Source organism: Taudactylus pleione, unplaced genomic scaffold, assembly GCF_031769625.1.
Source record: "Taudactylus pleione unplaced genomic scaffold, aTauple2 ptg000061l, whole genome shotgun sequence".
Taxonomy (NCBI): Eukaryota; Metazoa; Chordata; class Amphibia; order Anura; family Myobatrachidae; genus Taudactylus; species Taudactylus pleione.
Window position 1 is genome coordinate 14,293,702 of NW_028284463.1, and position 27,769 is coordinate 14,321,470.

Here is a 27,769-nt window from a genome sequence, read left to right on the forward strand (position 1 = left end):
TGGGGGAGGGAAGGGGTGTGGACACACAGACCAAGTTTGCGTAATTGTAAACTGAGGCAGACCAGCACGGAAATGCAAAGATGCCGGTCAGCAGCCATATCACTTGCCTGAGGGATGGTGCCAACCAGCGGCTTCTGATTGGTTGATTGCCTGTGAATTATTATTTAGTGGTCGTGCCAAGGGGCGGATTCACCATGGACCTTACTGTGGGGTTATATCTGAGTCGCATTCAGCACCGTGTATTTGCGGTCGCCGGTCTGTGTACATCCATACGCCACCATCAAAGTTTTCTCCATCTTACCATGGCATTGCGTGGTACCCAGAATGAGGCCCTGTGACATCTCCTGGTGGGCCAATTGGTCTCACAGGGCCGCCCAAGGTTTTTTTTTCTTCTTCACTTATATATTTTTTGTTTGTTTGTTTTAAAAGAGATCGAATGAACAATGGGAAGTGGGGAGCTGAGTGTAGAAGGGGGATTCGGTTGGATAGGTAAATGGCCAGCTGGCAGTCAGTGGTGGCTGTAAGACATGACTATTTTTTAATTCCCTCCCCATGTAGGTGCCATGTAGCCTATGGCAGCAGGGCACGCCCCTTGCCTCCTCTCTGGTAGCCCCTCCTCCTGAATCGCCGCATGGGACTAGCATTCCTGTACTCCACTCAGTGGCATAGCCAAGGGGTTTGTAGGGATGTCACCGCTTCCCCTGCTGAAGAAATGTTTAAAACGGTGCCTATCAGAGAGGGGCGTATTTACAGTGGGTGCAGAGTGTGCAGTGCATCCGCGCTGCCCACACCATTTATATTGTGAAAGAGAAAAAAAGTAAATTGAAATGGTGACTGGTCGCGGCTTACACCATATAAGGGCAATGATTGGCTCCACTTCCTTCACCTCCCATGCTGCAACCATCTACTCCTGGATACGCTATGCCGATGTTTTTGCAGTTGAGCGATCATCGGCCATCCGGGCGTACATGTTAGTTGCACTGAGCAGATACATTACAGTAGTCCATACTTGCCTACACTCCCGGAAGTCGCAGGAGGCTCACGATTTTTCGGGTAGCCCCCCGCACCCCTGCAAGTGTAGGCATATCTCAATGGGGAGATTTAATGGGGAATTTGCAGGTCCGTGGGGAGGGGGTGAGGCGTCGTTTAGCTCCGCCTCCTCCACGTGAACCTACGAATATCGGGCTTTCCCGGGAAAGGGGCTGGGCCTAATTACGTCCACAGCCCGGCCCCGCCCCCGAACTGGCCAGAATCATCTCCTCTCCAGGAAAGGAATATAACAATGTCGGTAAGTATGCAATAGTCACTCGCAGAGAGTATTTATTCGCAGTGTGATTGACAGGCAGGGAGAATTTGGAGTCGGTACCGGGTAGTGGTGGTAAAGAACGCAGACGTGCCACGATTGTTTCAGAGGAATGTCACAGCCTGTGACTGCGAGCCCTTACGCAAGGAATATGGCTCTGGTGTCTCACTCAGGACTGCAGCAATCGAGTGATCTGCAACCGAAGCTGCGTCTATGTACTGCGATGTCTCCGGAGAGCTGCCGGCCAGTGCAGGGGGTGGTGCACTGGCGCATGCACATCCGCCATAGCCGGGGAGGGTTCCGGCGGATCCCTCCGCCGGCTAATAGTGCGCGGTGTAGCCCATAGGCCACAGCGGCTAACGCCATCGTAAGATGGCGTTAGCTGCAGGGGCCAATATCTGGAATGCATTATTGGTAAATTTGGCAACATCGCATCCCCCATAGAAACCTACGGGGGGGGGGGGGGGGAGGCGGCTGCCATCGGTAATGGAGGGATCACAGCAGGTATCGGAGATACTGTACCTGCTGAGGTACCTCCCAGGGCTGGACTTGCCAACGATGGCCTAAGGAACGGCTCGAGGGGGAAGGAAGAGTCCCCTGCCCTCCACCCAACGGCACCGGAGTCATTATATCACAGAGACGAAACGGGTGGAGGCGTGTGCTGGGCCGGGAAGAGACGGGGGAGTTCCGCAAGGCCAGCCTCCGTGACACCCCCTTGATTTAACCACGCCCCCCCTTCACACGTGTGCAGGGCGGACTGCAAGGGCTTGTAGTAAGCCCCAGTCCGTCCCTGGCCCCTCCTTAATACATACGGGGGATACTTAGTATTTGAGGCAAACCCCCAATTGATTATACTTCAAATACACTTTCATAAATGAGCCCCTTAGACTTGTCTGGGGTAAATGATGACGTCAGGGTACATCTACTGAAGGGGATTTATACACAACCATCTGGTCTGCAGCCAGCTACTAATGGCGAGTTGGCGACCAAGCCGGGTCCTCCTGCGGGCAGATAGGACTGCCTGTGAGTACGGACCGCTCTGGCCTGCCCTGGTGCTCTATGATACGTTTCCGGCGGCGTGCGTCAGGCAGTGACGTCTCCTTAGCCGGTAACGTGTGGTCCCTGCCTGCGTCACCTGCTGGAGCGCGGGGACCGATTTTTCCGCTAACGCCGGGACTCACCGACGGCAGCCGGGATCCCCAACGCCGGGGTCTCCGCCCGTCACACCGGTCATCTCCTATCCGTGCTCCCGGCACCCACCACTCCCCTACGGCCCAGCCCACCTGCTTCTACACCAAGCTATCCCAGTGTCGTCCCCAGCCAGAGACCAGGTATCAGCCTCACACCTCACCGATCTGTCCCCTCCTTCCCAGCCTCACACCTCACCGATCTGTCCCCTCCTTCCCAGCCTCACACCTCACCGATCTGTCCCCTCCTTCCCAGCCTCACACCTCACCGATCTGTCCCCTCCTTCCCAGCCTCACACCTCACCGATCTGTCACCTCCTCCCCAGCCTCACACCTCACCGATCTGTCACCTCCTCCCCAGCCTCACACCTCACCGATCTGTCACCTCCTCCCCAGCCTCACACCTCACCGATCTGTCACCTCCTCCCCAGCCTCACACCTCACCGATCTGTCACCTCCTCCCCAGCCTCACCGATCTGTCACCTCCTCCCCAGCCTCACATCTCACTGATCTGTCACCAGCCTCACACCTCACCGATCTGTCACCTCCTCCCCAACCTCACCGATCTGTCACCTCCTCCCCAACCTCACCGATCTGTCTGTCACCTCCTCCCCAGCCTCACACCTCACCGATCTGTCACCTCCCCAACCTCCGATCTGTCACCTACTCCCCAACCTCACACCTCACCGATCTGTCTTCTCCCCAGCCTCACACCTCACAGATTTGTCACCTCCTCCCCAGCCTCACACCTCACCGATCTGTCACCTCCTCCCCAGCCTCACACCTCACCGATCTGTCACCTCCTTCCCAGCCTCACACCTCACCGATCTGTCACTTCCTCCCCAGCCTCACACCTCACCGATCTGTCACCCCCTCCTCAACCTGACCGATCTGTCACCTCCTCCCCAGCCTCACATCTCACTGATCTGTCACCAGCCTCACACCTCACCGACCTGTCACCTCCTCCCCAGCCTCACACCTCACCGATCTGTCACCTCCTCCCCAGCCTCACACCTCACCGATCTGTCACCTCCTCCCCAGCCTCACCGATCTGTCACCTCCTCCCCAGCCTCACATCTCACTGATCTGTCACCAGCCTCACACCTCACCGATCTGTCACCTCCTCCCCAACCTCACCGATCTGTCACCTCCTCCCCAACCTCACCGATCTGTCTGTCACCTCCTCCCCAGCCTCACACCTCACCGATCTGTCACCTCCCCAACCTCCGATCTGTCACCTACTCCCCAACCTCACACCTCACCGATCTGTCTTCTCCCCAGCCTCACACCTCACAGATTTGTCACCTCCTCCCCAGCCTCACACCTCACCGATCTGTCACCTCCTCCCCAGCCTCACACCTCACCGATCTGTCACCTCCTCCCCAGCCTCACACCTCACCGATCTGTCACCTCCTCCCCAGCCTCACACCTCACCGATCTGTCACCCCCTCCTCAACCTGACCGATCTGTCACCTCCTCCCCAACCTCACCGATCTCTGTCACCTCCTCCCCAGCCTCACACCTCACCGATCTGTCACCTCCCCAACCTCTCCGATCTGTCACCTACTCCCCAACCTCACACCTCACCGATCTGTCTTCTCCCCAGCCTCACACCTCACAGATTTGTCACCTCCTCCCCAGCCTCACACCTCACCGATCTGTCACCTCCTCCCCAGCCTCACACCTCACCGATCTGTCACCTCCTCCCCAGCCTCACACCTCACCGATCTGTCACCTCCTTCCCAGCCTCACACCTCACCGATCTGTCACTTCCTCCCCAGCCTCACACCTCACCGATCTGTCACCCCCTCCTCAACCTGACCGATCTGTCACCTCCTCCCCAGCCTCACATCTCACTGATCTGTCACCAGCCTCACACCTCACCGACCTGTCACCTCCTCCCCAGCCTCACACCTCACCGATCTGTCACCTCCTCCCCAGCCTCGCTGGTCTTTCTTTTGCCCCCTCAGACTCACAATTCAATGTGCCCTCCCCAATCCTCGTTTCTCACCTGCCTATTTCCCCTCCTCCACCCCCTCACCCCACCATCCGGTCACCCCCAGCCTTATTTTCTCTTAATTTCACTTCCTTCATTTTCATAATCTCTCCCCACGTTGTACCTGATTGCAGTAATCTTCCCCTCTCTGTGTCTCACCAGTAACCTGCTTTCCATACTTTCTGCCAACACTATTTTAGGGTTTTTCGACTTTCCACATTTCGTATTATTAGTAAAAGTATTTGTGTGTATCTGCTCCTTCAGTGTACATTCTATATAATGTATGCCTTTATACAGTATATACCTCTATACTGACACTTTGTGTCCTCTCGCAGGCCTTCCTGTAAGCTGCTCCCACCTTCAGCGTTTGTGTCTTCCCCGCTGACCATGGCATCAAAGTCAGGGAAGAGCTTGGACCATGAGAAGAATTGTGTCCTGTGCTGCCAGGAGCTGGATGTCTACGCTCTGGGAAAGTGTGACCACCCCATCTGCTACCGCTGCTCCACCAAGATGAGAGTGCTGTGCGAGCAGAAGTACTGTGCCGTGTGCAGGGAGGAATTGGACAAGGTAAGTCTAGAAACGTTTGGTAAAGTTGTCACAGTGCACAAAAGACGCTATTGAAATGGGCAGTCCTTGGTGTAGTGTGCCCCTCTCTCCATAGTTCTAGCGGTGGGAGAAGTTTGCTTCTGATGGTCTGGGAGAAGCTTGCTTCTGATGGTCTCCGCAGTGGCCCGGAAATGCATTCTATGGTCTTGGATCCAACAACGCCCCCCTTATGTGGGCCTTTTCCTTGCCAAATTTTACTTTGTGCTCCACATGGAATGGGTGGGGGGTCTCATTACACAAAACCCTGCACTAATAAGTTTTTCAAAGTTTGGGAGCGTTTCATAGACTGCTTGCCTCTCTGTCTCTCAGCAGGCAGATCCAGTAGTTTTATGGGCATTGGGGTCTATGTACTAAGACTTGTAGAGAGAGAAAGTGGTTGGAGATAACGTACTAACCAATCAGCTCCTAACTGCCGTCTTACAGACTGTGTTTGAAAAATGACAGGAGCAGATTGGCTTGTACTTTTTCTCCGTCCACTTTCTCTCTCCAAGGCTTAGTACCTAGATCCCATTGTGTGGTATGAGAAGCGACTTATTCAAAGACCCACCGACTCTTCTAACCCCTCATCGAGACATGATCGCCTTTAGCACCGCCTTACTTTGGGGCTGGCTATCCAACTGGTCGCTGTGAACCACACCTCAGACCCCATGTCTATATTTTTTCCGGAGTTTCGTGCCTATAGTATTGCGGTGTTCATATCATGTACAGGAGTGTATGTGCTGAGTGTCGCCTGCGGTGACTGCTGTGCCCCTGTCCATCCCGGCCTGTGCTGACGACTCCTCTCCATCCTGTCCTGCTCTGATCCCTGATGTGTGTCCCAGTCTACGCTGATCCTCCTGTATGTCCCGGCTGTCTGTCTCCTATCTCCGGCTGCATAGAGCTCTCCGGTAGTAGGGTCTATGGCGTGACCACGAGGGGGAAGGGGGTTTTGTTGTACTTTCTGGCACCATTATTTTATGTGAAATGTGGTCTGTTATTACTGGAGGGAGGAGCAGAGCAGTGAGGGGGCCTCTATTTTACTGTATCCATTCAACTGCGACCATTTTGTGGACTAGTATAGTGTGTATAACACACAGAGCTGTGCTCCTCACTCACTACTGTAACTTTTTTTGGGGGGGCGGTGGTCTGGCTCCTACACTTTCATCCTGGCTCCTAGATTTTAGAAAAATTTGTCAAGCCCTGTGTTAACTACCTCTCTCATTGGTAATCTTTGCCTCGGTTTTGGCTGTACTTTTTCTCTGTATGTTCCAATAAAAATAAACTTTAAAACAGAACGCTAATAATTTGCCATCTATGCCTCTTGGTGGTGTTTTGCTGGGATTGGACTACAGCGGGGAACGTTGACTCTTGTGTAATGTGTAGATTTCAAATGATACTACCGCCAGATATGCTGGTGGTTCCAACACTCTTGAATCACGGCACCCTAGAGTATCCGCTTTTGTTATCACTGCACCCCTAGGCCAAAAGTTTCTTATTGAGAAATTCTGCAAAAAGTATTAAAGCAAATGTCATCCTTAGGGTTCATTATGTGTTGGTGGACATAGTTGCACCTTTGGTCTGTCCGCCTGTTTGGATTTTACACTAGGTGCACCATCTAAAGGTCTTTCCTCTGGTCTAGTCCATGCAGCAAGCTGATGCTAAATGTTTGTCCAATTAGAGGAAATAGTTATTTACACGTTGTAGACATTGAGGGTATGTATTTAACAATTGCAGAGAATACAGTACTTTAAACTTTGCTGACATAAGGGGGTTAATTCAACTGGAAGCGATGTACGGCGATGCCGGCAGTGTGCCGCTGTGCTGATCTTTGAACTGCGGCTTGTATCGTCCCTACATTGTACATTTTACCTCGCCGTCCCAGAGGGGTGAGCAGGAAAAGCCAACCCTATGGATGCCGTCCGTGCACAATCCCCAGTGCACCGGATGGAACCTGCAATCTTACATCCCATCTAACTGAATCAATCCCTAAGATGCTACCATGTAAGGAAAGGGTTAAGAAACCCGGGGTGTCGTTCCCACTCCCCAACATTTCATACCACCACTTCCAGCAATGTGAAGAGACGGGTAGCGATTGGTAGGGGACCTTTCATTATGTCGCTGGAGTGAGTTGGGGTTACGCCATAGTGATTCAGTGCAGAAAGGAAGAGGGGGCACGAGCAGTCGCTAGGGCCTCATTACTAAATTACCCTGATGACAGGGAGTCCCTAAAGGTGAACTTTTACACGCAGACCATCCGTGCAGTGGAGATTTCAGACTCAGTCACTGGGACACAGACAACTTCTCAACTCTCTGCTTACTATTAATAACCGCTGTTAGTCAGGGGTCGCTGGCCACAGCCAGTTTTGGTGCTTCTTATATATAGCATCTTCCCAGACTCTTCCATATTGTAATGTATTATTACTGCTGGACTCCTTTTTCAAATGCCCTATATGCTGATGTAAAGGAGGTTCCTGAATGAACAGTAACTGCAGCCTGATCCATTCAGGAGCCGTACGCACCCTCTCCTGGCTGCTTGAATGTTTAGGACTGTGTTGGTTGCAGCAGGACTGACGTCAGGTCTGTGGGAGGTGCACACAGCTAGCCGGCTATTACAGAGATGTAAGGCCCTATGCTGTAGTAGGTATGTTCTCTCCCACGTCTATGCTGCATTTGGATGCTGGGTATCTAGGAAGTAAACGTCTCTTAGCTTTATCAGTGACGTCACCGTTGCACTTTCACCTGTGAGTGGCAGAATGATTCAGTACTGGATAGACGGCTCTGCTGCCAATCAGCTGGGTGTGGTGTATACAGAGGGAGCAGACTCCTTTTTGGTTTGGTCAGTCATGTGGCCAGGCTGTTCTTATACATCTTCCACTAAATAGTCATCATGTTGTCTAAAATAACTTCTGAGTGTCGTATAGAGTTGAAGGAGGTTACAATAACCATAGTTACAAAGTTTTCTTTATAACAAGTGGCACTTTACTGAGTGTGACTGGAAGTATAAAGCATGAAATGCTGCAGATAAATATAAATCCCAGCTAATATAATAGATTAAAAGACCTATTATAATGTGTTCGTGCAGATCTACCGCCCTCCCCCCCCCCTGCTGCCGTGCCTAGGCCCCGGGCTGCCTCACCGTGTTAATTACCTGGAGGAATCTGTGTCTAAGACCAGCGCTAGCTGGGCTCAGCCCCTGTAGTTTCACCAGCACCTCTATGCTGTATTCTATACATACAGATGTGTGCTCGTACACCATTGCTCAAGTTACAGCAAATAGCCCCTCTCGGCACACCAGGTCCCTCGCGACTCTGCGATGAGTCTTTTTTTTTTTTCTGCGCTTTTTTGGCTGAAGAGGCGCCTTGGTTGTAACGCGATGCAACTAAGATACATCAGAAGACCCTGCTGATTAATTTTATATGCAACATTTTGTTTATCTGTTGACTGAGCCTGAATCTGTATATAAAGTGCTGCGATGCAGCGGTCGTGGCTTTTTTCCACGCCAAGTTCCGTTGCTTTTCTTATACAGACTCAGTCGCAGGCAGATATACAAGTGTCAGATATCAAATGAATCTGCACAGCCTCCTGGCGCGTCCTAGTCGCATAGTTGTGCGAAAGTGGTAGAAAGAGACGATTGGTGCAAGCAGTTGCGTGGGACCTGGCGTTTGGCACCGCATGGCGTATTGAGGCTAGGTGTACGGGGACACCTCTGTACCTGACTCATATACTCATTATTGAGGCTTACGTTTTTGTAGGACACTGAGGCCTAAGGTACTCTGGAAAGTGAGAAATTGGAGAGTGATAAACTACCGACCAACCAGCTCCTAACTGTCATTTTTTCAAACACAGCCTGTAACATGACAGTTAGGAGCTGAGTGGTTGGTAGTTTATCACTTTCTAATTTATCACTTTCCAGGGCTCAGTACATGAAAATGGCCGCCTCCGCTGTGTGTAGATGACTCCTGAAGCGTGCAGGACAGGTGTTCAGTCTCTCTGCACTGCATAAACCTATTGGCGGTGTCGTTACAGGTGGTGTTTGTGAAAAAGCTGGCCCCCTTCTCCAGTATCAACACCTCACAGTTGCAGAGTGAGAGAAAATATGACATTTATTACAGCGACGGCAAAGTGTTTTCCCTCTACAGGTGAGTGAGCCTTTAGTTTCCATAAGTCGTCTAATCCCAGCCGGCTTTATTTAAAAATAAAAAATAAAATAAATGTTTTCATGCAGGTTTTTGTCTTTGAGCAGTGGGAATAGTGCACAATAGACGTACTTAGCACCCTTTGCTAATTTGGGTCCCTAAGCTCAGCTCATGGGGCACATCGGTATTATTGACCACATCATCTGCTGGGAAACCTCCGTTCCATCTATAAAAGGAGGCTGATATCACACTTACCATGTCATTATAGCACCTGGGCGCCATGTGCAGCTTTGTGTGTTATACTAATGACGTGTGGTTCTCTTTTAGTCATCGTGATAAAGTAGATCTTATGTCTTGATGGCGCTACTGTGTCTTCAGCCAGCCCGTTTCAGCTCTCCCGTGTGTTCTACCCAGGCGTCTGCTTCAGCATGAATGTTACCTGTGTCCGGAGATGAGACCCTTTCACGCCTTCGCTGACCTGGAACAGCACATGAGAAAGCACCACGAGCTCTTCTCTTGCAAGCTTTGCGTGAAGCACCTGAAGGTAAGACTGGCACAGGCGTTGTGTAAGAGTGGCGCACATTTCCTCATTACCTCTAGGTGGCGATACTTGCTAATACCACTTGCCTTACTAAAGAGTCTACATCAGGGGTCTTCAACCTTGGCCCTCCAGCTGCTGTGGAACTACACATCCCAGCATGCACTGCCACCTTTTTGATATAACAGCATGCTAAAACTATGGCAGTGCATGCTGGGATGTGTAGTTTCACAGCAACTGGAGGGCCAAGGTTGAAGACCCCTGATCTACTTTGTTAGATCTATTAACCTTTCTATGCAACCGAAGATATTTTGCATGCATAGCTGTGCACAAATTCTACTTATGAACCACATCGGGCTGGGGAGAGGCCGACTGGCCTTCATAAAGATTACTGTACAGGAAGCGTACTGTGTGTAATAAAATATATCCCTTCACAATCGCAATAAGCCCCTGAAACACGTACACACCTATGTTCATAATTGCTTATATTTTCTTTTAAGCAAATTTCTGTCTTAGAGATAATTATTGTAGATTAAATGACTTAACCTAAGACCATATTGTATCCTGTCTGCCGCTTCCAGAATTTTACTTATGAGAGGACATGGTATACCCGCAAGGACCTTGCCCGCCATCGCATCCATGGTGATCCGGAGGACACCTCCCACCGCGGTCATCCTCTCTGCAAGTTCTGTGACGAGCGTTATCTCGACAACGACGAGTTGCTGAAACATTTGCGCAGGGATCACTACTTCTGTCACTTCTGCGATTCCGACGGGGCGCAGGAATACTACAGGTCGGTGTGAGCACTGGTAACGTTAAACGCCACCTTAACATACGCCATCTCGTTACCACTGGAGACCTTCCTGAGGAATCGGTATGAAATACCGCTGAGCCGCTTGTTCGGCGGTTCGATTCCCGGCAGCGCCTGGCCGACTCGGCAGCGGAAACCCGACAGCGCTGGAAATCCTGATCGTCGCTAAGGTAAGTATAAACTAACCTAACACCGTAACCCTCCTTAGGGGTGCCTAACCCTAACCTCCCCCCCCAAGTGCCTAACCCTAATCCCCCCTCTAAGTGCCTAACCCACCCCCTTCCCCGCTGCCTAAACTTAAGTCTTCTAGGGCGGTGCCTAACCCTAAGTCCCCCCCGGGTGCCCTAAACCTAACCCTCCCCCCCAGCGGCTGTCCGCTAGCGGCGCCCGGCATCCCTTAGATCGGGATGCCGGGCGCCTGTCTCCCAGTCGGGGAGATGTCAGGCGTCTACATCTAGATGACCGGCATTTCACCCTCGCCGGGATATGACAGTCGGGAGGCCGGCTGTCGGTATTAAGGCAGCCGGTATCCCGATTGTATACCCTTCCTGACGGAGTGGCTTAGGATAGACATACTTGTGGGGTCATAGCAGCCACTGCCCACTTTATCAGCAGAAAATCTAGCGAGCCACGTGGTATTCTGTGTCTTGTGTGGTGACCACGTGTCTATAACGGTTACCATAGTAGTGCTATATGTGTCTTGCAGTGACTACCCCTTCCTGCGGGAGCACTTCTCGAAGAGCCACTACCTGTGTGAGGAGGGCAGGTGCAGCACGGAGCAGTTCACACACGCGTTTCGCAGCGAGATCGACTACAAGGCGCACAAGACCTCGTGCCACAGCAAAAACCGCGCAGAGGCCAGACAGAACCGCCAGATCGACCTTCAGTTCAACTACGCACCCCGCCACAATCGCAGGGCAGAGGGTAATCCATGTGTTCTGTGTTTCTGCTCAATATAGAGAGATCTGGGCCTGTGAATGTCACAGGCCTCTTCAAAGGGCATCGGCGAAGGCACTTTGCGGGCCAGCCTGTAGCCCAGAGGTTCCCAAACTCTGCCTTCACGGCACCGTAACGGTCCTGGTTTTAAGGATAACCATGCGTGGGTACAGGTGACTTTAAGTAGTACTTCAGTCTTTTGATTTAACCATCTGTTCTCAACCATGGATATCCTTAAAACCTGGACCATTAGGGTGCCTTAAGGACCTAGGACTCATTCAGACCTGGTCGCCAGCGCTGAGCGCTCGCAACCGGGTCGAAGTTTTGGTCCTGCAATGAAAGCCCTGGAGCGAGAGAGAAACTCTCTCACTCTGGAGCTCTCTACAAAAGGGCCGGCTGTCGATGTTGATCGACAGCTCGGCCCGTTTTGTGGGCGGGGGGGTGGCTACACAAACGGAGGCGTTCCTGACTGAACGCTTGCCGTTTTGTGGGCGGCCGCACTGATATCAACAATGATGTCAGCGGTTGCCGAGAGGGTCTCGTCGCAAGCCCCGATGGTCGCGATGGTCTTGACCATTGCGACAATCACCCTGGTCGGTCACTAAGCTGTGGTGGTAACCCACAGCTTAGCTAGCGACCAGGAGCCGCACTAAAAAAAAAAAAAAAGCGTCCGCCCTCATTCAGAGAGAGCGATCGCTTCTTGCGACTGCCTCTGAATGAGGGCCCTAGTTTGGGATCCTATGTATGCATTTGGAACCAGTGACCTCACTTTGTCTTAATGATATTACCAGTTTACTATTTAATTTATAAGCTGCATCTTCGTTAATATTGGTATCACACAAGATGGCTGCATGCCCTATTGATCGGCAGAAGGGTCACCTTAAGTTTTAGGATACAGAGCCCTATGTTATCATAACGGCCGTATTGACCCTCTTCTGGGTTCTGCTGTGTAAGTGTCTTGAATTTAAGATCGTCTAAACTTTTCTATGTTTTTAAGTTTGAATTGTTTTGTCTTGTTGTGTTTGAACTTTATGTAATGAATTTTATTTTAATGAAACTTGTATCCTGTGTTTACACTAATCGTAGTGTCCCTGGTTGTCCGTGTGACATGTTGGGATATACGCTTTGGCGCGGGTAATAAGCCATATAACATCCTTCTGGCTATATTTATTTATGGGGTGTGATATGTGATTACCTACGTTTTGTATCCCAGGCATAGTTGGAGGAGAGGACTTTGAGGAGGTGGACAGATATAACAGGCAGGCAAGACCAATGCGGGGGGCAGCACGCGGAGGTCAGCAGAACCGAAGGGGAAGCTGGAGATATAAGAGGTGAGAGAGCACTAGTGGTACATCAATGACTCCCTCCCCCTGCTATAATAATCCAGGGGTAGCCTAGTGTGTTTCTGTTGGGGTTATGTACTTGTGACTAGTTGGTGTTTGTTACCGATTGGTGCCCCCTAGGGAGGAGGAGGACCGTGAAGTTGCAGCTGCAGTCAGAGCCTCTGTAGCAGCCAGGAGGCAGGAAGAGGTGGGGAGAAAGCAGACCCTGCAAAGTGCGGAAAGCTCTAGATCAAGGATGGAGGAGGCCCGGGATCCTGAGGAAGGGGGGCGCAAACCCAAAGCGGCTCCCAAATTATGTGCGGACACTGCAGGTGAGCATGGTGTTGTGTTCTGTTACATTACTGTACATGGAAAGGTAAGATAAATAACAATGTTCCTTTGCTTCTATAGGCGGGAGGAAAGTTGTTAGTGCAAGGTTTCCGTAATCTTTACATTTCTCACAGGTCTATTTACTAAGCAGTGTTAGGAGACAGAGTGAAAGTGATAAGGTACCAGCCAATCAGCTCCTAACTGTCATTTTTCAAACACAGCCTGTGATATGACAGTTGGGAGCTAATTGGCTGGTACCTTATCACTTTTCACTCTGTCTCTTAACACTGCTTAGTACATAGACCCCTCAGTCCTATAAAGGCCGAGACTCTTTGTGTGGCATCACCTATACGCATCACTTTGCACTAAATGCGATGTCGGGAACCCTTGTTAGTAGATCAGGAGGCATCTTTTCTATGTTGTTGGCACAGGACACCTGCTTTCCTGTACCTTGTGACAGCACCTCCTCCCAGGATAGATGTGCTACCTGTCATGTACCACTATGGGAGACCATTTGGAACTCTGGCTCCCAAGAGAAAGTTGCTGTAACACATAGCAACTAATCGGGTTCCAAGAGCAATTTTCTTAGTGCAGCTTTGACCAAAGCAAGGTGGTTATCTGTTAGATTATGTTTGGAGTGTAATGCTGGGTAAACACTGCCAGATATATATGGCCGATCAACTGATCGGCCAATATATTGTGTGTGCGTCGCCGTTAACAGACACATCGATGGCATCCGACCGCATGTACACTTGCTGCACAGGCCGCATGGAGGGGGATGCGACGCAGGACCCACGACCAGATAACAGGTGATGGTCGTTCCGTGTGTATGAACAACCATCATCTGCAGATATATCTTTTAGGTGTGTAACCAGGTTAAGGTACACGGGACATCTCTATCTTAATAGCCGGTCTCCGATTGGTGGTCATGAGTGGTTTGTGTGGAGGAGTCGCACAGTTAAGTCTGTCTCTTGCCTTTAGAGTTCTTGCATGGAGGCTATCTAGGTGTGCCCTAGGTTCCTGGGTGGACGAGAAATCGGAGGGTTTAGATTTACAGGATCACTTACACTCATCCGTAACGTGTTTATGAATGCTGATATGGTGTGAGAAGCTGTAGTGTATTATACCATATAAATGTGCTTTAAATCTGTTGCTAGGCCAAAAAGAATCCGGGATGACGCCAAGCACGACGTCTAATGATGTTTTGAACCCAGAGGATTTCCCAGCTTTTGGCTCTGCGGTGGTGGCACCGGTCTCCAGGTAACAGAGCAGAACTAATTGAAATCAGTCTATTGTAATGTATGAATGCATCTGGTTTTTAGAAATACTATACTATATTGCATGAAATACTTATTAATATATTGACCAACTGTGACACTTTTGCATGTAAACTTCATGGTGATCTGTGCGTGTATCGGCATCACTTATCCAGAGATTTAAAAAAACCTATAAAAGAGTGAAGTAAGAATCGCTGCTGCCCTGTGATATTGCAGACACAGACCTATATAGTCACTATGAGGAGCTCTGCTAAACAATTTAATGTCTTGGGGGGGGGAATGTTTTCTGTATGTTTTAAGCATGCCGCATTTGTGACGCCGTACCTCTAGCCAGAAGTTTTGTGTGGTGTCCTTGGGGTCCATATGCTCTCTGTCAGGATCCACAAACCTACGATTCCGTCTCATTGCCTGTGTGTTTAGTTTGGGATCAAACTGGAAATTTGAGCGTGTTGATACAAGTTCTTCTATTCATGAGTCTCTGTGCATTTGCAGTGCCCCAAAGCTTGCCCATGCTAAACTAAAAGAGGAGGATTTCCCAAGCCTCTCCTCGTCTTCAGGCTCCTCATCTGTGCCACCCTACTCGTCAGGGGCATCCTACACGGCATCTGCTAGGTCGTCTAAGGCCTTCCAGGAGGAGGACTTCCCAGCGTTGGTGTCCAACATAAAGCCTGGTAAACCATTGTCGGCTGTCACTTCTGCCTGGACAACCTCGTCGTCTAAAAGTACAACAAAACCCGCTGCTCCAGCGGTAACTTCTTCAAGCAAAGTCTCAAATAAGGCCCCACCACCAAGCAGTATAAAAAGTTTCACCCAGAAAGTCCACAAACCTCCCTCTTTCTCTGATGACGACGACGACGACCATATCGGGATGACCGCACAGGAATTTCGTAATGCTCCGACCATGATTGATATCTCCAAGATGCTGACTTCGCCTAATTCTCAAACAATCGGGAAGGTGAACAAGAAGAAGCGAGTGGGCTCTGAAAAACAAAGCACTACTTCCACTGTGCAAGCTGCAGAAGGCAGGTCCGCAAATTCCTCCCACAAGGAGAACACTCGGGAGGCTGAGCGCACCCCAACGCCACCCGTCAGTTCGATTCTCAGTGACAAGTCTAACACGGTCGTTAATGGAGTCAGCGAGAGGAAGGCACCGGAGAAACTAAGCAGCTCTAGAGACCCTCCTGGCTTCAAGAAAACAGACGTTCCGGCACCGAAGTACCCTCTACCAGAAGAGGAGTTCCCAGCTTTGGTGAACAACAACCTGATGAGAATGCCACCACCAGGTAAAACTACATGGATAAAGTCTATCTCATTCGGATAACAATTGCTAATGTCACTCAGCGAACAGTCAGTACCGCTGGTGCGGCACAGGGTCTGTGGGGGAGGGACAGTCCTTTTGACCACTTAGGGGAGATGTATCGAAACTTCTAAAGAGGACAAGTGGAGAAGTTCCCCCATGGCCACCAATCGGCTACTTGCTACCACTTATAAAGTAGATTCTATAAAATGTTAGCTCGAAGCTGACTGGTTACTTTGCGCAACTTCTCTACCGTTCCTCCTCAGCATGTATGATACAACTCCGACTTAGTTAATAATACTGGTACCTTCTTAGCAGTAACTGTAACATGCAGGCTGGGGGCTCGAGGAGTATCTTTTTCTTTTGCTTACAGTAGCCTATAGTTTTTCAATAGCACGGGCCCCAGAGAGGACCAGCCCCCTATGAAAGGTCAAACGTTGCTGAAGCCTCTCAATACGGAGAAATGTTGATTAGTTGCTTAGATTGATATTAGAACGTAAAAGAAAATAACCCATCATTATCTGCTGTGTTTTCCGTAGGGTTTTCTCCAGTAGTGACAGCGGCCCCGTTGGCACCTCCCCCAGGATTATCCTCATCTGTCGGAAAGCCTCCCCCAGGATTCACCAATATCTCCGGCGTGTCTCCTCCTGCAGAATCGCAGCCCACGCCAGTGAAAGAGTGAGTGGCCCAGACTAGTATGTGATTTGCAGCCTGTGCCTATTTGTGATTCTCAAGGGTTAGTACAATACTGACAGAATGCGAGGCATGGCGGGTATTTCCCCATCAGCCTGTTGGATATATGCCACAGGGATAGGATTCGCTTTTGAGAAAACCAGTTGCCTGCACATAGTGGAGACTGCTGAAACTATTATTTTATTCTTCAGGGTCCATAGGGTCCACAGGAACTACCTTGGGGTATGTGGTTGGAGAGAACCAGGCACCAAACAGTCACAGCTTTAGCTCCCTTAATGCACTGGTCCTCCTCCATATATACCCAGCCACAGGCATTCAGTTTTTGGTTTGGTATGCACCTTTTGAACAGGGAACTGCTATTACAGTCCCAAGCTTTAATTTTATGATTTGTTTTAGTTTACTATTTTACTGGGTTAGCAGTGCTGAGCGTCCTAATAAGACGCATGCACTGCGACTCCTTCTACCTATGCCGATGCCGCAGCACCAGTAACGTCTCTGGTGATTTTGGTGGAGCTTAGCTAGCGGCAACACTGGAGGCCCGGACTGCAATCGGGGACACGGAGCTGTAGGGTAAGGCGATTCCTCGCTTACGGGTAATCGTGCGCGGCAGTCCTTGCTTCCTGCGCTGAAGACGCACCTTAAGGCGCTGCAGTGCAGGCCCGGCCGCTCTTCCGCGTCCTCACTAGACCACCGGGACCTTATCGTCTGACACCGGGGATCGGCAGTAGACTCATTTACTGCCATGAGGCCAGCGTACCCAGCAGGTTGATGCAGCTTAGGGAGGGTAGGCTCTCCCCCGGCTGCTCCTTCCCGGACACACACCTTACGAAAGTATTCCCACGTCTGGGTTGCTCCTCCTACCCGCCTCGTGTATGAGACGCTCACAGTCCACCATCGTTGTTTTGCTGAAGCTGTTTGTACTCAGAAGCTTTGGGTTTGTCTCCCTGTATACCTCTCCCCTGGGTCAGGTATATAGTGCTCTACAACCTACCAAGCCTTGGGTATTGGTCAGTTGATTCAAAACTCATTGCAATTTAATTGCATATGCATTGTATGTGACTTGTGCTAGCTGATGTTTGTTACTGTCTTTTATTTCTGGTTGTCCGTTATAACAATCACTGTTTTTCTCCTAATCCCTCTGTACAGGGCCTGTGGGGTTTTCTGTGTACTTCACAAGTACTGGTACTTGAGAAGACGGTCACATTGTCATGCATTTATACCTTTTTATACATTGATATGTCAAAGGTTAAGGATAATCAGGAGGTTCTGTGCTGGTGTCATGTAAATCCTGTTCAGCAGGCCTGTCGGCTCAGGATTTCATACAGGATGGTTTGTGTGCTCCCTGTTATAGGAGACTGCAACCTCACCAATCCAGTACAGCAGCTCCTGTACAAGAGCCATCCTGGGCGTCCTCTTGGTCTCAGGTTATGTCGCATTTAGCGGACCGTGCAGCAGCTCCGGTACTGCCTCCCACTATGGGGTTTTCCCGCAGCAGTTACATCATGCTATGTATATGCCCCCCCATACATCCTTTCTGGATGGATGCCTATGCTCATTCAAATTGGAGTATGGTTCAACCATCTACTGCTGCCCAGCAAGTGGTGCAAACGAATAGACCAGTTATTGTTAAGCATAGGTATAAGAGAATATCCCATCAGACAATGATACACTTAGTTCCTCTTCCGAGTATCTTTCGGCTGGGGAAGACCACCAATCCTCTGTGGATGTCCCCTCTCTGGTGAGAGTGGTTAGATCCATCTTAGTATAGAGGAAGAAGAGGTTCTCCCTAAATCCTAAGACTCTCGTCTTTAGGCGTCAAAGTGTTGCAGCTTATGGGCCTCATGGCTGAAGCATGGATCACTCTTGATGGACTTTTTCATGCTAAAAGGAAGTTAACATCTCTGTACTCGTTTTCACAGAGTGAATGTAATACGTGGGAAGTCCCTCCGGCTGTAGATGCTCATGTGACACGATTGGTCAGGAGCTCTACATTACCTATTTCAGCTGCAACCTCACTCAAGGATGCTACAGATAGGAAACTTGAAATATGTTTGAGATCAGTTTTCTCATTGTCTGGAGCTGTTACCCGGCCGGCTATGGCCATAGCCAAGGCGATGGAGGAATGGGCAAAGGCCCTCGAAGACAGTATGCCACAGGCTACCAGAGAACAACTGTCCTATCTCTCCCAAATGCGAGAAGCGGCTGCTTATGTGGGAGAAGCGGTTATTGACACAGGACTTCTGGCTTCTAGAGTATCGGCAACTTCGTTTGTGGCTCGCAAAACCCTTTTGTTAAGGTCCTGGAAGGCAGATACGGGGTCTAAGAGAGCCCATCAATCTCTACCTTTTGCTGGAAAAATGTTCTTTGGTCCAGCATTGGATAACATAGTTGACTACCTTGGCAGCAACAAAATCTGCCGGATTGCCATCTGCAACTACCTCTAAATATTGACAGTCTTCGTTTAGGACCTTTCACCCACAAGGAAGGCCAACGGGACAGTCTTTTTCCAGACAAAATAATTCCCGTACGAAGGCCAGAACGCAGACCAAGAAATCCTGGTCGGCCAGACGTCCGCTTCCAAGCCGGACGATAAGTCATCTGCCTGATGTGGCGGGCCTCCCTCTGGTTGCTCTCAGGGTGGGCGGCCGACTTCTCCAGTTTTCCTATGCCTGGCATCAGACAACAACGGAGGCTTGGGTTCGAGAAGTGGTCACTCAAGGAATTTGCCCTTATGTTTCAGAGGCATCCACCTCAGAAGTTGTTTTTTTTTTGTACAACTCCTCCATCAGATCCGGTCAAGGCCCTGGCCCTTCAAGAGGCTATTTGTTCCCTGCTGGTTTCAGGAGTAATAATCCCCGTTCCGCTTGTCCAAACAGGGAAGGAGTGGTTGTTCAAATTTATTTTTGATTCAGAGGCCAAATGGGTCTAATTGCCCTATTCTGAATCTGAAATCTTTCAACAGGTTTATCCATGTGCCCAAGTTCCGTATGGGTACTCTACGGTCAATTATGCTGGCAATGGAGCCTTGGGATTTCATGGTTTCCCTGGACATACAGGATCATATCTACATGTGCCTATTGCACTCTCTCTCACCAAAAGTTTCTGAGGTTTGCTGTTCATCATCAGCAACATTACCAGTTTCAGGCTCTACCCTTTGGTCTGTCCACAGCCCCTTGTGTGTTTACCAAGATAATATCAGTCATGACTGCTCATCTCAGACGACAAGGAGTCAGGATACTGCCATACTTGGATGACCACCTGATATTGGCGGAATTTCGGGAGATGTTACAACGTCCTCTCCAGCTGACCATTTCCTGTCTACAGGACCATGGCTGGATAATGAATTGGAAAAAGTCTTCTCTTTCTCCGACTCAAAAGATGGTACATCTGGGGGCGCTACTGGATTCCCTGGCTCAAAGGGTCTTTCTACCAGGAGACAAGATTTCTGCTCTGCAATTGCGCAAATTGCTTCAGTTCACTCAGCAATGCAGGTCCTGGGGTCCATGGTATACACCTTAAACATGGTGGCATATGCCCAGTTCCATTCCAGGCCCCTGCAGCGATGGATTCTGTCTCGGTGGGACGGTCAGTATCATCTGATAAGGTCTCAAACGGTCCTCATCTCGCCAGGGGTTCAGCTCTCCCTCTCATGGTGGCTAGAGACAGCCCATCTAAATAAGGGTCGCCCATTTTGGATCCCAAATTGAGTTCTTCTCACCACAGACGCAAGTCTTCGAGGAGGCGGTGCGGTGACAGGTCATCACACCTCAGGGAAGTAGTGTTCACGCTAGCCCCGGCGGCAGGCAGGGCGCCGGAGCTAGAGAAGGCAACCTTGTGCGCGCGCGTCCGAAAAGGGGGGCGTGGTCATGAAAAGGGGGCGTGTCTATAAGACGCGTCCCCTTTTCGTCATACTTGGGGGCGTGCCTGGCACTTACGGACACGCCGGGCAGCCCCCAAGCGCTGCAGATAGGGAGAATAGATGCCGGGCGCATGCGCCCGGCGTCTTTTCTCCGGCGGTCACCGGGTCACCGTACATATTTCTCCACCCGCGGGAAACTGCGTCCCGCGGGTGAAGACGGCACCCGCAGGCTGTGAGGGCAGGGCGGAGGGCAGGGCGCCACGCCCCGCTAAAACAGCCAAGCGGGAACGCTAGGGAAGATGGACGGCTCAGGAAAGTCACCTGCCCATAAACATTTTGGAGCTTCGTGCAGTGCACAGGACCTCCTTCAGGGCAGGCTGGTCCAGATTCGGTCCGACAACGCGACGGGCAAACGAAGTCCGTCAGCCATGAGGGAAGTGGCGAACATTCTGGTTTGGGCAGAATGCCATCTTCCAGTAATCTCTGCAATATTCATCCCAGGAGTCCTCAACTGGGAAGCGGACTTCCTAAGTCGTCAGAACATACACGCCGGAGAATGGGCTCTCTAGCAAGACTTTTTTTCAGCTCCTGGAGGACAAGTGGGGACTACCGGACGTAGACCTAATGGCATCATGTCGCAACCACAAGGTCCCCAGGTACGGGTCCAGAACAAGAGACCCCTCCAGCCGCCTTCGTGGACGCTCTGGCGGTGAGATGGGATTGCATGTTGCCATACCTGTTTCCTCCAATCTCCCTCCTACCTCAGAAAATTCAAGCAAGAGGGCGGCAGGGTGATACTAATAGGACCCGCTTGGCCCAGGTGACATTGGTTCACCGATCTGACACGTCTATCCATAGACAATCCACTTACTTTACGGACGGATTTGTTAGGGCAAGGTCTCTGCCTACATCCGGACCTACCTCGTCTGGCTTTGATGGCGTGGCTCTTGAGTCTTCCGTCTTAAAAGCCAAGGGTTTTTCTACTTCTGTGATTCAGACGATGCTCAGGGCAAGAAAGCCTTCCTCTGCTCGCATCTGTTACAGGATTTGGCATTCCTTTTTTTCAATGGTGTTCCCACAGAGAGTGCGACCCTAAAGTTTTCAGGGTCTCCCGAGTTCTTGCTTTTCTCCAGGCTGGACTAGACCTCGTTCTACATCTGGCTACCTTGAACATTCAGGTATCTGCATTGTCAGTTTGGTTCCAGCACAGAATTGCTCCTCTGCCGGATGTTAGAACATTTTTGCAGGGAGTTCTCAGTCTGTCCAGTGGCACCGTGGGATTTATCCTTGGTTCTGAGGACACTGCAGACTCCTCCCTTTTGAGCCCTTGGACACAGTGGACCTCAAATGATTGAAGTGAAGACACCTTTTTTACTCCTCGCTATCTTTCTCCGCTCGCAGAGTTTTTGATTTGGCAGCGCTATCATGTCGCTCCCCATATTTGATTTTTCATCAGATTAGAGCTGTCCTCCATACTCGGCGGGTTACCTTCCGAAGTGGTATCCCGTTTTCATATGAATGAAGAGATTTAGCTCCGGCCTTTCAGTCTTCAGACCTTTCTACAGGTGAAGCTTCCTTGGATGTGTCTCGAGCCCTTCGTATCTATGTGGATTGTACAAACTCCATCAAGAAATCGGATGCACTTTTTGTGTGTTATGGTTTTCACAAGCGAGGCTGGCCAGCAACTCTGGCTCGCTTGCTGCCTATGACTATTTCTCAGGTTTATACACAAGCTGATCTCCCTGTCCCTAACACGGTGACTGCACATTCGACTCAGTCTGTGGGACCTTCGTGGGCGTTTAGACATGGCCCCTCTGTGGAACAGCTGTGCGAGGCAGCCACTTGGTCTTCTGCCCACACTTGCATCAAATTTTATGCATTCGATACTTTTGTCTCCCAGGATACTTCCTTTGGGCAGCGGATTCTCCTCTCTGCTCAGGAGCGTCCCCCCCCCCCCCCCCCTTAAAGGAACTGCTTTAGGACATCTCCAAGCAAGTTCCTGTGGACCTTATGGACTCTGAAGAAGAAACTAAGAGTTATGGTAGTTACTTTTGTTAACTTTTTTTCTTTGAGGTCCACAGGGCGCCCATCTTGACGCACCTGGCCTCAGTTGTGATCTGTTCCTTCTTGTCACTGGTTCCCTCATCTTTGTGAGTGTTTCTAGTATATTTTGTAATTCCTGCTCCACTTTCCTTCTCCTGCCATTTATGCTTGTTTACAAACTGAATGGCTGGGGGCGGGGTATATATGGAGGAGGACCAGTGCATTCTGGGAGCTAAAGCTTTGACTATTTGGTGCCTTGGATCTCTCCAACCACATACCCCAATGTAGTTCCTGTAGACCCTATGAACCTTGAAGAAAAAGCGGTAACAAAGGTTACCATCACTTTTATTATATGAATGAGATGGAACCACCACCTCTGCAATTATTCTCCTGAGGAATTCCTATAATAGGCTCTATAGGTCATATAATCATATGACGGATGCGCTTACATTTGACTCTGGGCCTCTCCCTATTTTATTATAATAGTGTGCTGCTCTGTTTCCTCATTACTTTGTTCTTGGCGGATGGTTTGGCATGTACACGTCATTATATATAACCTAGTAAGGCCTCCCACTCTCTCATTTCACAGGGTGAATTTTTGCAGCAGGACGTACCTTGTACCTGAGAATTTCCAACAGAGGAACATTCACCTGATCAATTCCATCAAAGATTACCTACACAGCGATGAGTCCCAGTTCAACGAGTTCAAATCCCACTCCGGGAAATTCCGACAGGTAAATATGTCACAGCTGTCCATGGCGTTCTATTCTCATATATAATAATGTTATCCTGCTGTGTGTGTGTGTGTGTGTGTGTGTGTGTATATATATATATATATATTTATATTATACATGTATATCAACATATGCACTTTGCACATACTGTATAAGCTGAGTAGTCCCCTCTCCCTAATAATCTAATTTGCTGCAGGAAAACCTAATTAGATAAGGGATAAGTTGTCCTTGTACCTATTTCCTCTTGTAGGTCTTTGTGATGCTTTAGGTAGATGAACATAGTGACTGTATAAGAAGTAGGTCCCATGTTGTTAGATAATCGTTACCATGTCCAGAACATTAGGTTTCAGACTATAACACTGAGTATTACAAGCAAGATTCTGGAAGAACGAGCACTATCCTAAGGAGAGACTACACTGTGACAAACTTAAAACATAGCGCCACCTGCTGCTCGTCCAGTGTACTTTTTCAAGTATACCTAGCCTATAGCTGTTGTCATCACACTCCAACAACAGTCACATTATATGTTTAGGTGTAACTGCATATTTGTGCATATCTGTGAATTTGGACTTCTGGATTTGAGGCATTTGTTCCTTTTATCTGTGTAGAGAAACTGCAAGCTTTTAGATTAGGGCTTTTCACATCTCCAATCCTCAAGTGCCCCCCCCCCCCCCCCCACAACAGGTCATGTTTTCAGAATTTTTATCTGTGGAAACTAGTGGAATAATTACTGACCCAGCAAAATAGGTGAACACTGATTGATAAAAGAAATCCAGAAAACATGACCTGTAAGTGGGGTACTTGGAGATTGATGTTACAAATCCCTGTTTTAGAAGACTGGTATTTAGCCACCCATACTTTCCGCTGTTGGGTGGGGGGGGGGGTGTACTGGTTTCCTTATTATAAGTGAGTGTTCCAGGGAATCGGGCAGTGAAAACGTGCAGCAGCAAGCCACATCGTATGTAGAGATCTGTACAATGAATATATCTATAAAACCTTATTTTCATTCAAATATGTGCACCTAATAGGAAAACAATAGTTGGTGCTGATTTAGTGATTATTTTATTTTTCGATGTTCTAAAGCTCTGTGTGTCTCAATGTATCATTAAAGGGTTTGATCTCGGCGCCGGAGTATTATAAAAGCTGCAGGCAGCTTCTCGGGGAGAACTTCAGTCTCATCTTCAAGGAGCTTCTGGTGCTTCTGCCTGACAATGCCAAGCAGCAGGAATTGCTGGCTGCCCACCAAGAACTCCCTTCCGAAGAGAAAGCAAGCTCAAACAAATCCAAAAAGAGTAAGAAGGCAGCCTGGAAAACGGACTCCAGCTCTCCAGAATTGGACTATTCCACCTGCCCCTCCTGCAGCCAAGTGCTGGCCCCCCGGGACATTGCCTATCACAAAACGTTGCACCTAGAAGACAATGATTTCCCTTCGCTCCAGGCTATCAGCAGGCTCATCAGTTAGGCTCTGCCGAACATTGCCCAGTTTTCGGGGATTGCACTTAGACGGAAAGAGAAAACCACAAGAAAATATCAGTAATAGTAAAGTGAGAAAATCCAGGCTGCATTTTGCTGTCTGGTGATATCGAAGTAAATTATTACGAAGCTCTGAGTGGCCAAATAAAAAAAACACCTATAATGATGTAGGTGCTGTGTGTGTGTGTAGAGGGCGCTGGTGCTGTCTGTATGTTTTACAATCGCCTCTCGGGCGTCCCAAGAGGATTTCTGCCCAAGAGGCCAATTACTCCAAGCAGAGGCCGTGTCCTCCCAAACAGCACAAATATGGCATTGCCTGTGTAACCGTGCCCTGATACACTCACATGTCTCTGCCTGGTATTGATATAAAACATCTGATCTATTTTCCTGTGTAGGTGAGGAATAATTTGGCCTTTTTCTAGTTACTAACTTTTTCAATAGTTCTGTTTCTATTTCTCCTGGATACACCTGTTTTTTAAATTGTTTTAAAGGCCGAGTCCCGCGCTCCCTACGTGAGAGCGGTTTGGTTTCACTCGGTTATGTTCGGATCTCTCCAACAGCATCTTATTGGCTTTCCGGCTCTCAAAAGTTTTGAATAGCCAATAAGATAAATCCAAACTTGCGGTCATTTTTCCGAAAAGACCCAGAGGTCAAAACCGTAGCGCTCGTCTCCAGTTATTTTATATCTTAATAGCTGCTATATATTCATTGGGCTTCCAAAGCAAACTGGATGGTCACAGCCATTCCCCAAATTCATCATACATCTTCTTGTGAGTGTCACAAGCCATCTACCAAGCTTACCTAAAGGCAGTGCAGGCATTCTGCCTGTCCCGGTTTGACCTTGCAGCTGAAGTCTTCCAGTAACGCAGTATAAAAATATTATATAGCCCCTTCATAATTAATTTTATTACGGCCATCAGAGATCGTGGTGGAAGGCAGAGTCAGTAATAAAATGTCAGCCTTTGGATCCAGAGTGATATCGGAGTAGGGATTTGATAAAATCTACTTTTGTCTTCCATCTGTCCCCAGGAAGGTTCCACCGATCTCGTAGCTGTGTCAAGCTGGGTACACACTGATCGATATATCGCCCGTTCATTGAACATGCGATATATCTATAGTGCATCGCCGGGTTTGTACAGCGGATACTGTGAACGACGTCATTCACAGACCTATCCGGTCTGCTGTGTAGCACAGAAGGTGGGCGATATATCTGAAAGATATATCGGTCATCTGCAGGTGTTTACGGGCGACCCGCCGATCGCCCGTTCATATGCTGCAGGCACCCAGCGGTGATTGACAGCTCAACTGGGCGGGCAATTTAAATGTCCGCCCAATTGAGCTGTCAAGCCCGGCATATCGGGCAGAGGATTGGCAAGTGTCTATACACTTTAACAATCGTCAGATGGGTCGGCCGACCCGTCGACCTAGTGTGTGCCCAGCTTCACTCTATGTACAGCTATTAATCAGATTAGATTAGAATAAGAATGCCAAACACACAATCACTTATTTCCTGAATGAATAGCTTATTATTAGATCTGTTAATTTTTCCCAATTTGTGCAATTGTTTTAGTTGCAGATGCCACTTCAGGGTAACCGTGCCTACACGCATTTAACATCTTGCCCTAACTGTGTGTAGTAATGGTTTCTTGTTGTACTACCCTTTCTCTCTAGCAGGTGGTCTGTGTTCCCATGTTTATCCTGGGTCCTCTGCCGTACAGTAATAGATTGTGCTGTGCTTTTATCTAGCACGTTATTGTATAGATACACACGCAGGAGCTGTTTAGGAAGCCTGTAGCACTTAATGATTTCTTCCAAAGTGGGAGCAGATAAAATATTTTCCTAAATAGGAGAGAGGGTACCCTTGAATAGACCTTATCCACTTTTACCTGCCATGTTGTTGGGGATTTACCCAACCTTAACTTTGGATTTGCAGGGTAGGGTATTGGTTCTATCCCTTTTTAATTCTGGGATTCTTACCTGGGCGTGTTTACTAGCAAATATTAACCCATAAAAACCAATCGGTAATCTGCGTTGTTCGAGCCAGTAAACCAATCCAGTGGGCTGATTTATGATGATAGATTTCTGTTACACTGGTAACTACAGACCCCCCCCCCCCCTGTTTTTGCACGTCTGTTATTTCTCAGTGCTGTCTTAGCAATGTGTCCAAATAGCCAACAGGGGGAAGAGAAAATATATTTTCAAAAGACATTGATTTGTGTTCATGAATTATTGGAGAATATTCCTGCTGATCACCTCTATACCTCTATAACATCACACCATGTTTCTTATAATGTCATAGATAAAATCTATATGGCCATCCTTCCAGCCAGGTCTGTTATAAATATTATACTGTTCTTTAGACAATCTGCTATGTATTGCATTACTCAGTAAGTATAATGCCCAACTTCACATCAGTCCCCCCAAGAAAGCAGAACAGATCCTGGTTTGGTTCAGAAGTTCGGTTGCTCTTGCACATGTTGTGCGCAATATAACTTGCTTAGTCTGTACATGTACAATATACGCAATACTAAATTGTCGGTCTCTCAGTGCAGCCCCATTGCTCGTACGTTTATGGCGTAATAACAAGTACAGTGATCATGGCCTTATAGAGTATGGGCTGAACTGTGCACACTCATGAATATAGTATTAGGGTGTCCTGTTTACGATGTGTCCAGCATTAAAGTATCAGCCGCCTACCCACGGTAGAGGCAGTTTTATGGGCTGATGCAGCATTCATACATACCCTATTTGTTACTAGGAACCACTGTAGCGCCATGAACCAATCTTTGTACAAATGCAGACTATCCGTTCAGTGGGCAGCAGTGCCATCGAGGCTCGGGCCAGTTTGTGCAGGCGAGCAGCGCACTTTAATGGCCATATCTGGCCGCTTGCCGTGTATTTTTATACTCTGATGTACATGCTGGATCTGACCGTTTTATTCTCGTACAGTATTGCATGAGGAAATATTGTACCATTTGTTAATTCCGTTGGCGGGGCTGTTCGGCGTTACGAGCAGCGCGTGACTCTTTTGGCACATATCACGTGACCCACTTGTAGTAAGAAGCCGGGTGCTGTGGTAAGGAAGGGGTTAAAGCTGTTCCAATGTTCTCTCCTGTCCTCGTTCTAAGAGGTTTCTTGATTTTTTTTTTTTTTTTTTTTTTTCCTGATGAGAACAAAACCAGTTAGTAGCGCATGGCAGGACTTGCACTGGGCATCTGAAATAAAAAAAAATATATATATATCTTTTGA

The 27,769-nt window shown here is 48.9% G+C and overlaps 1 protein-coding gene across 1 annotated transcript; it reads left to right on the plus strand.

The window, feature by feature from the left end:
• Positions 1-2,290: 2,290 nt before the first annotated feature.
• On the plus strand, positions 2,291-27,769 carry ZNF598 (zinc finger protein 598, E3 ubiquitin ligase). The gene is made up of 13 exons (XM_088464777.1): positions 2,291-2,634; positions 4,822-5,053; positions 9,098-9,210; positions 9,622-9,751; positions 10,327-10,538; positions 11,263-11,480; positions 12,706-12,823; positions 12,956-13,146; positions 14,302-14,404; positions 14,914-15,704; positions 16,258-16,396; positions 22,903-23,047; positions 24,159-27,769. The coding sequence occupies exons 1-13, from the start codon at positions 2,363-2,365 to the stop codon at positions 24,507-24,509; spliced, it is 3,015 nt and encodes a 1,004-aa protein (XP_088320903.1). The 5' UTR covers positions 2,291-2,362; the 3' UTR covers positions 24,510-27,769.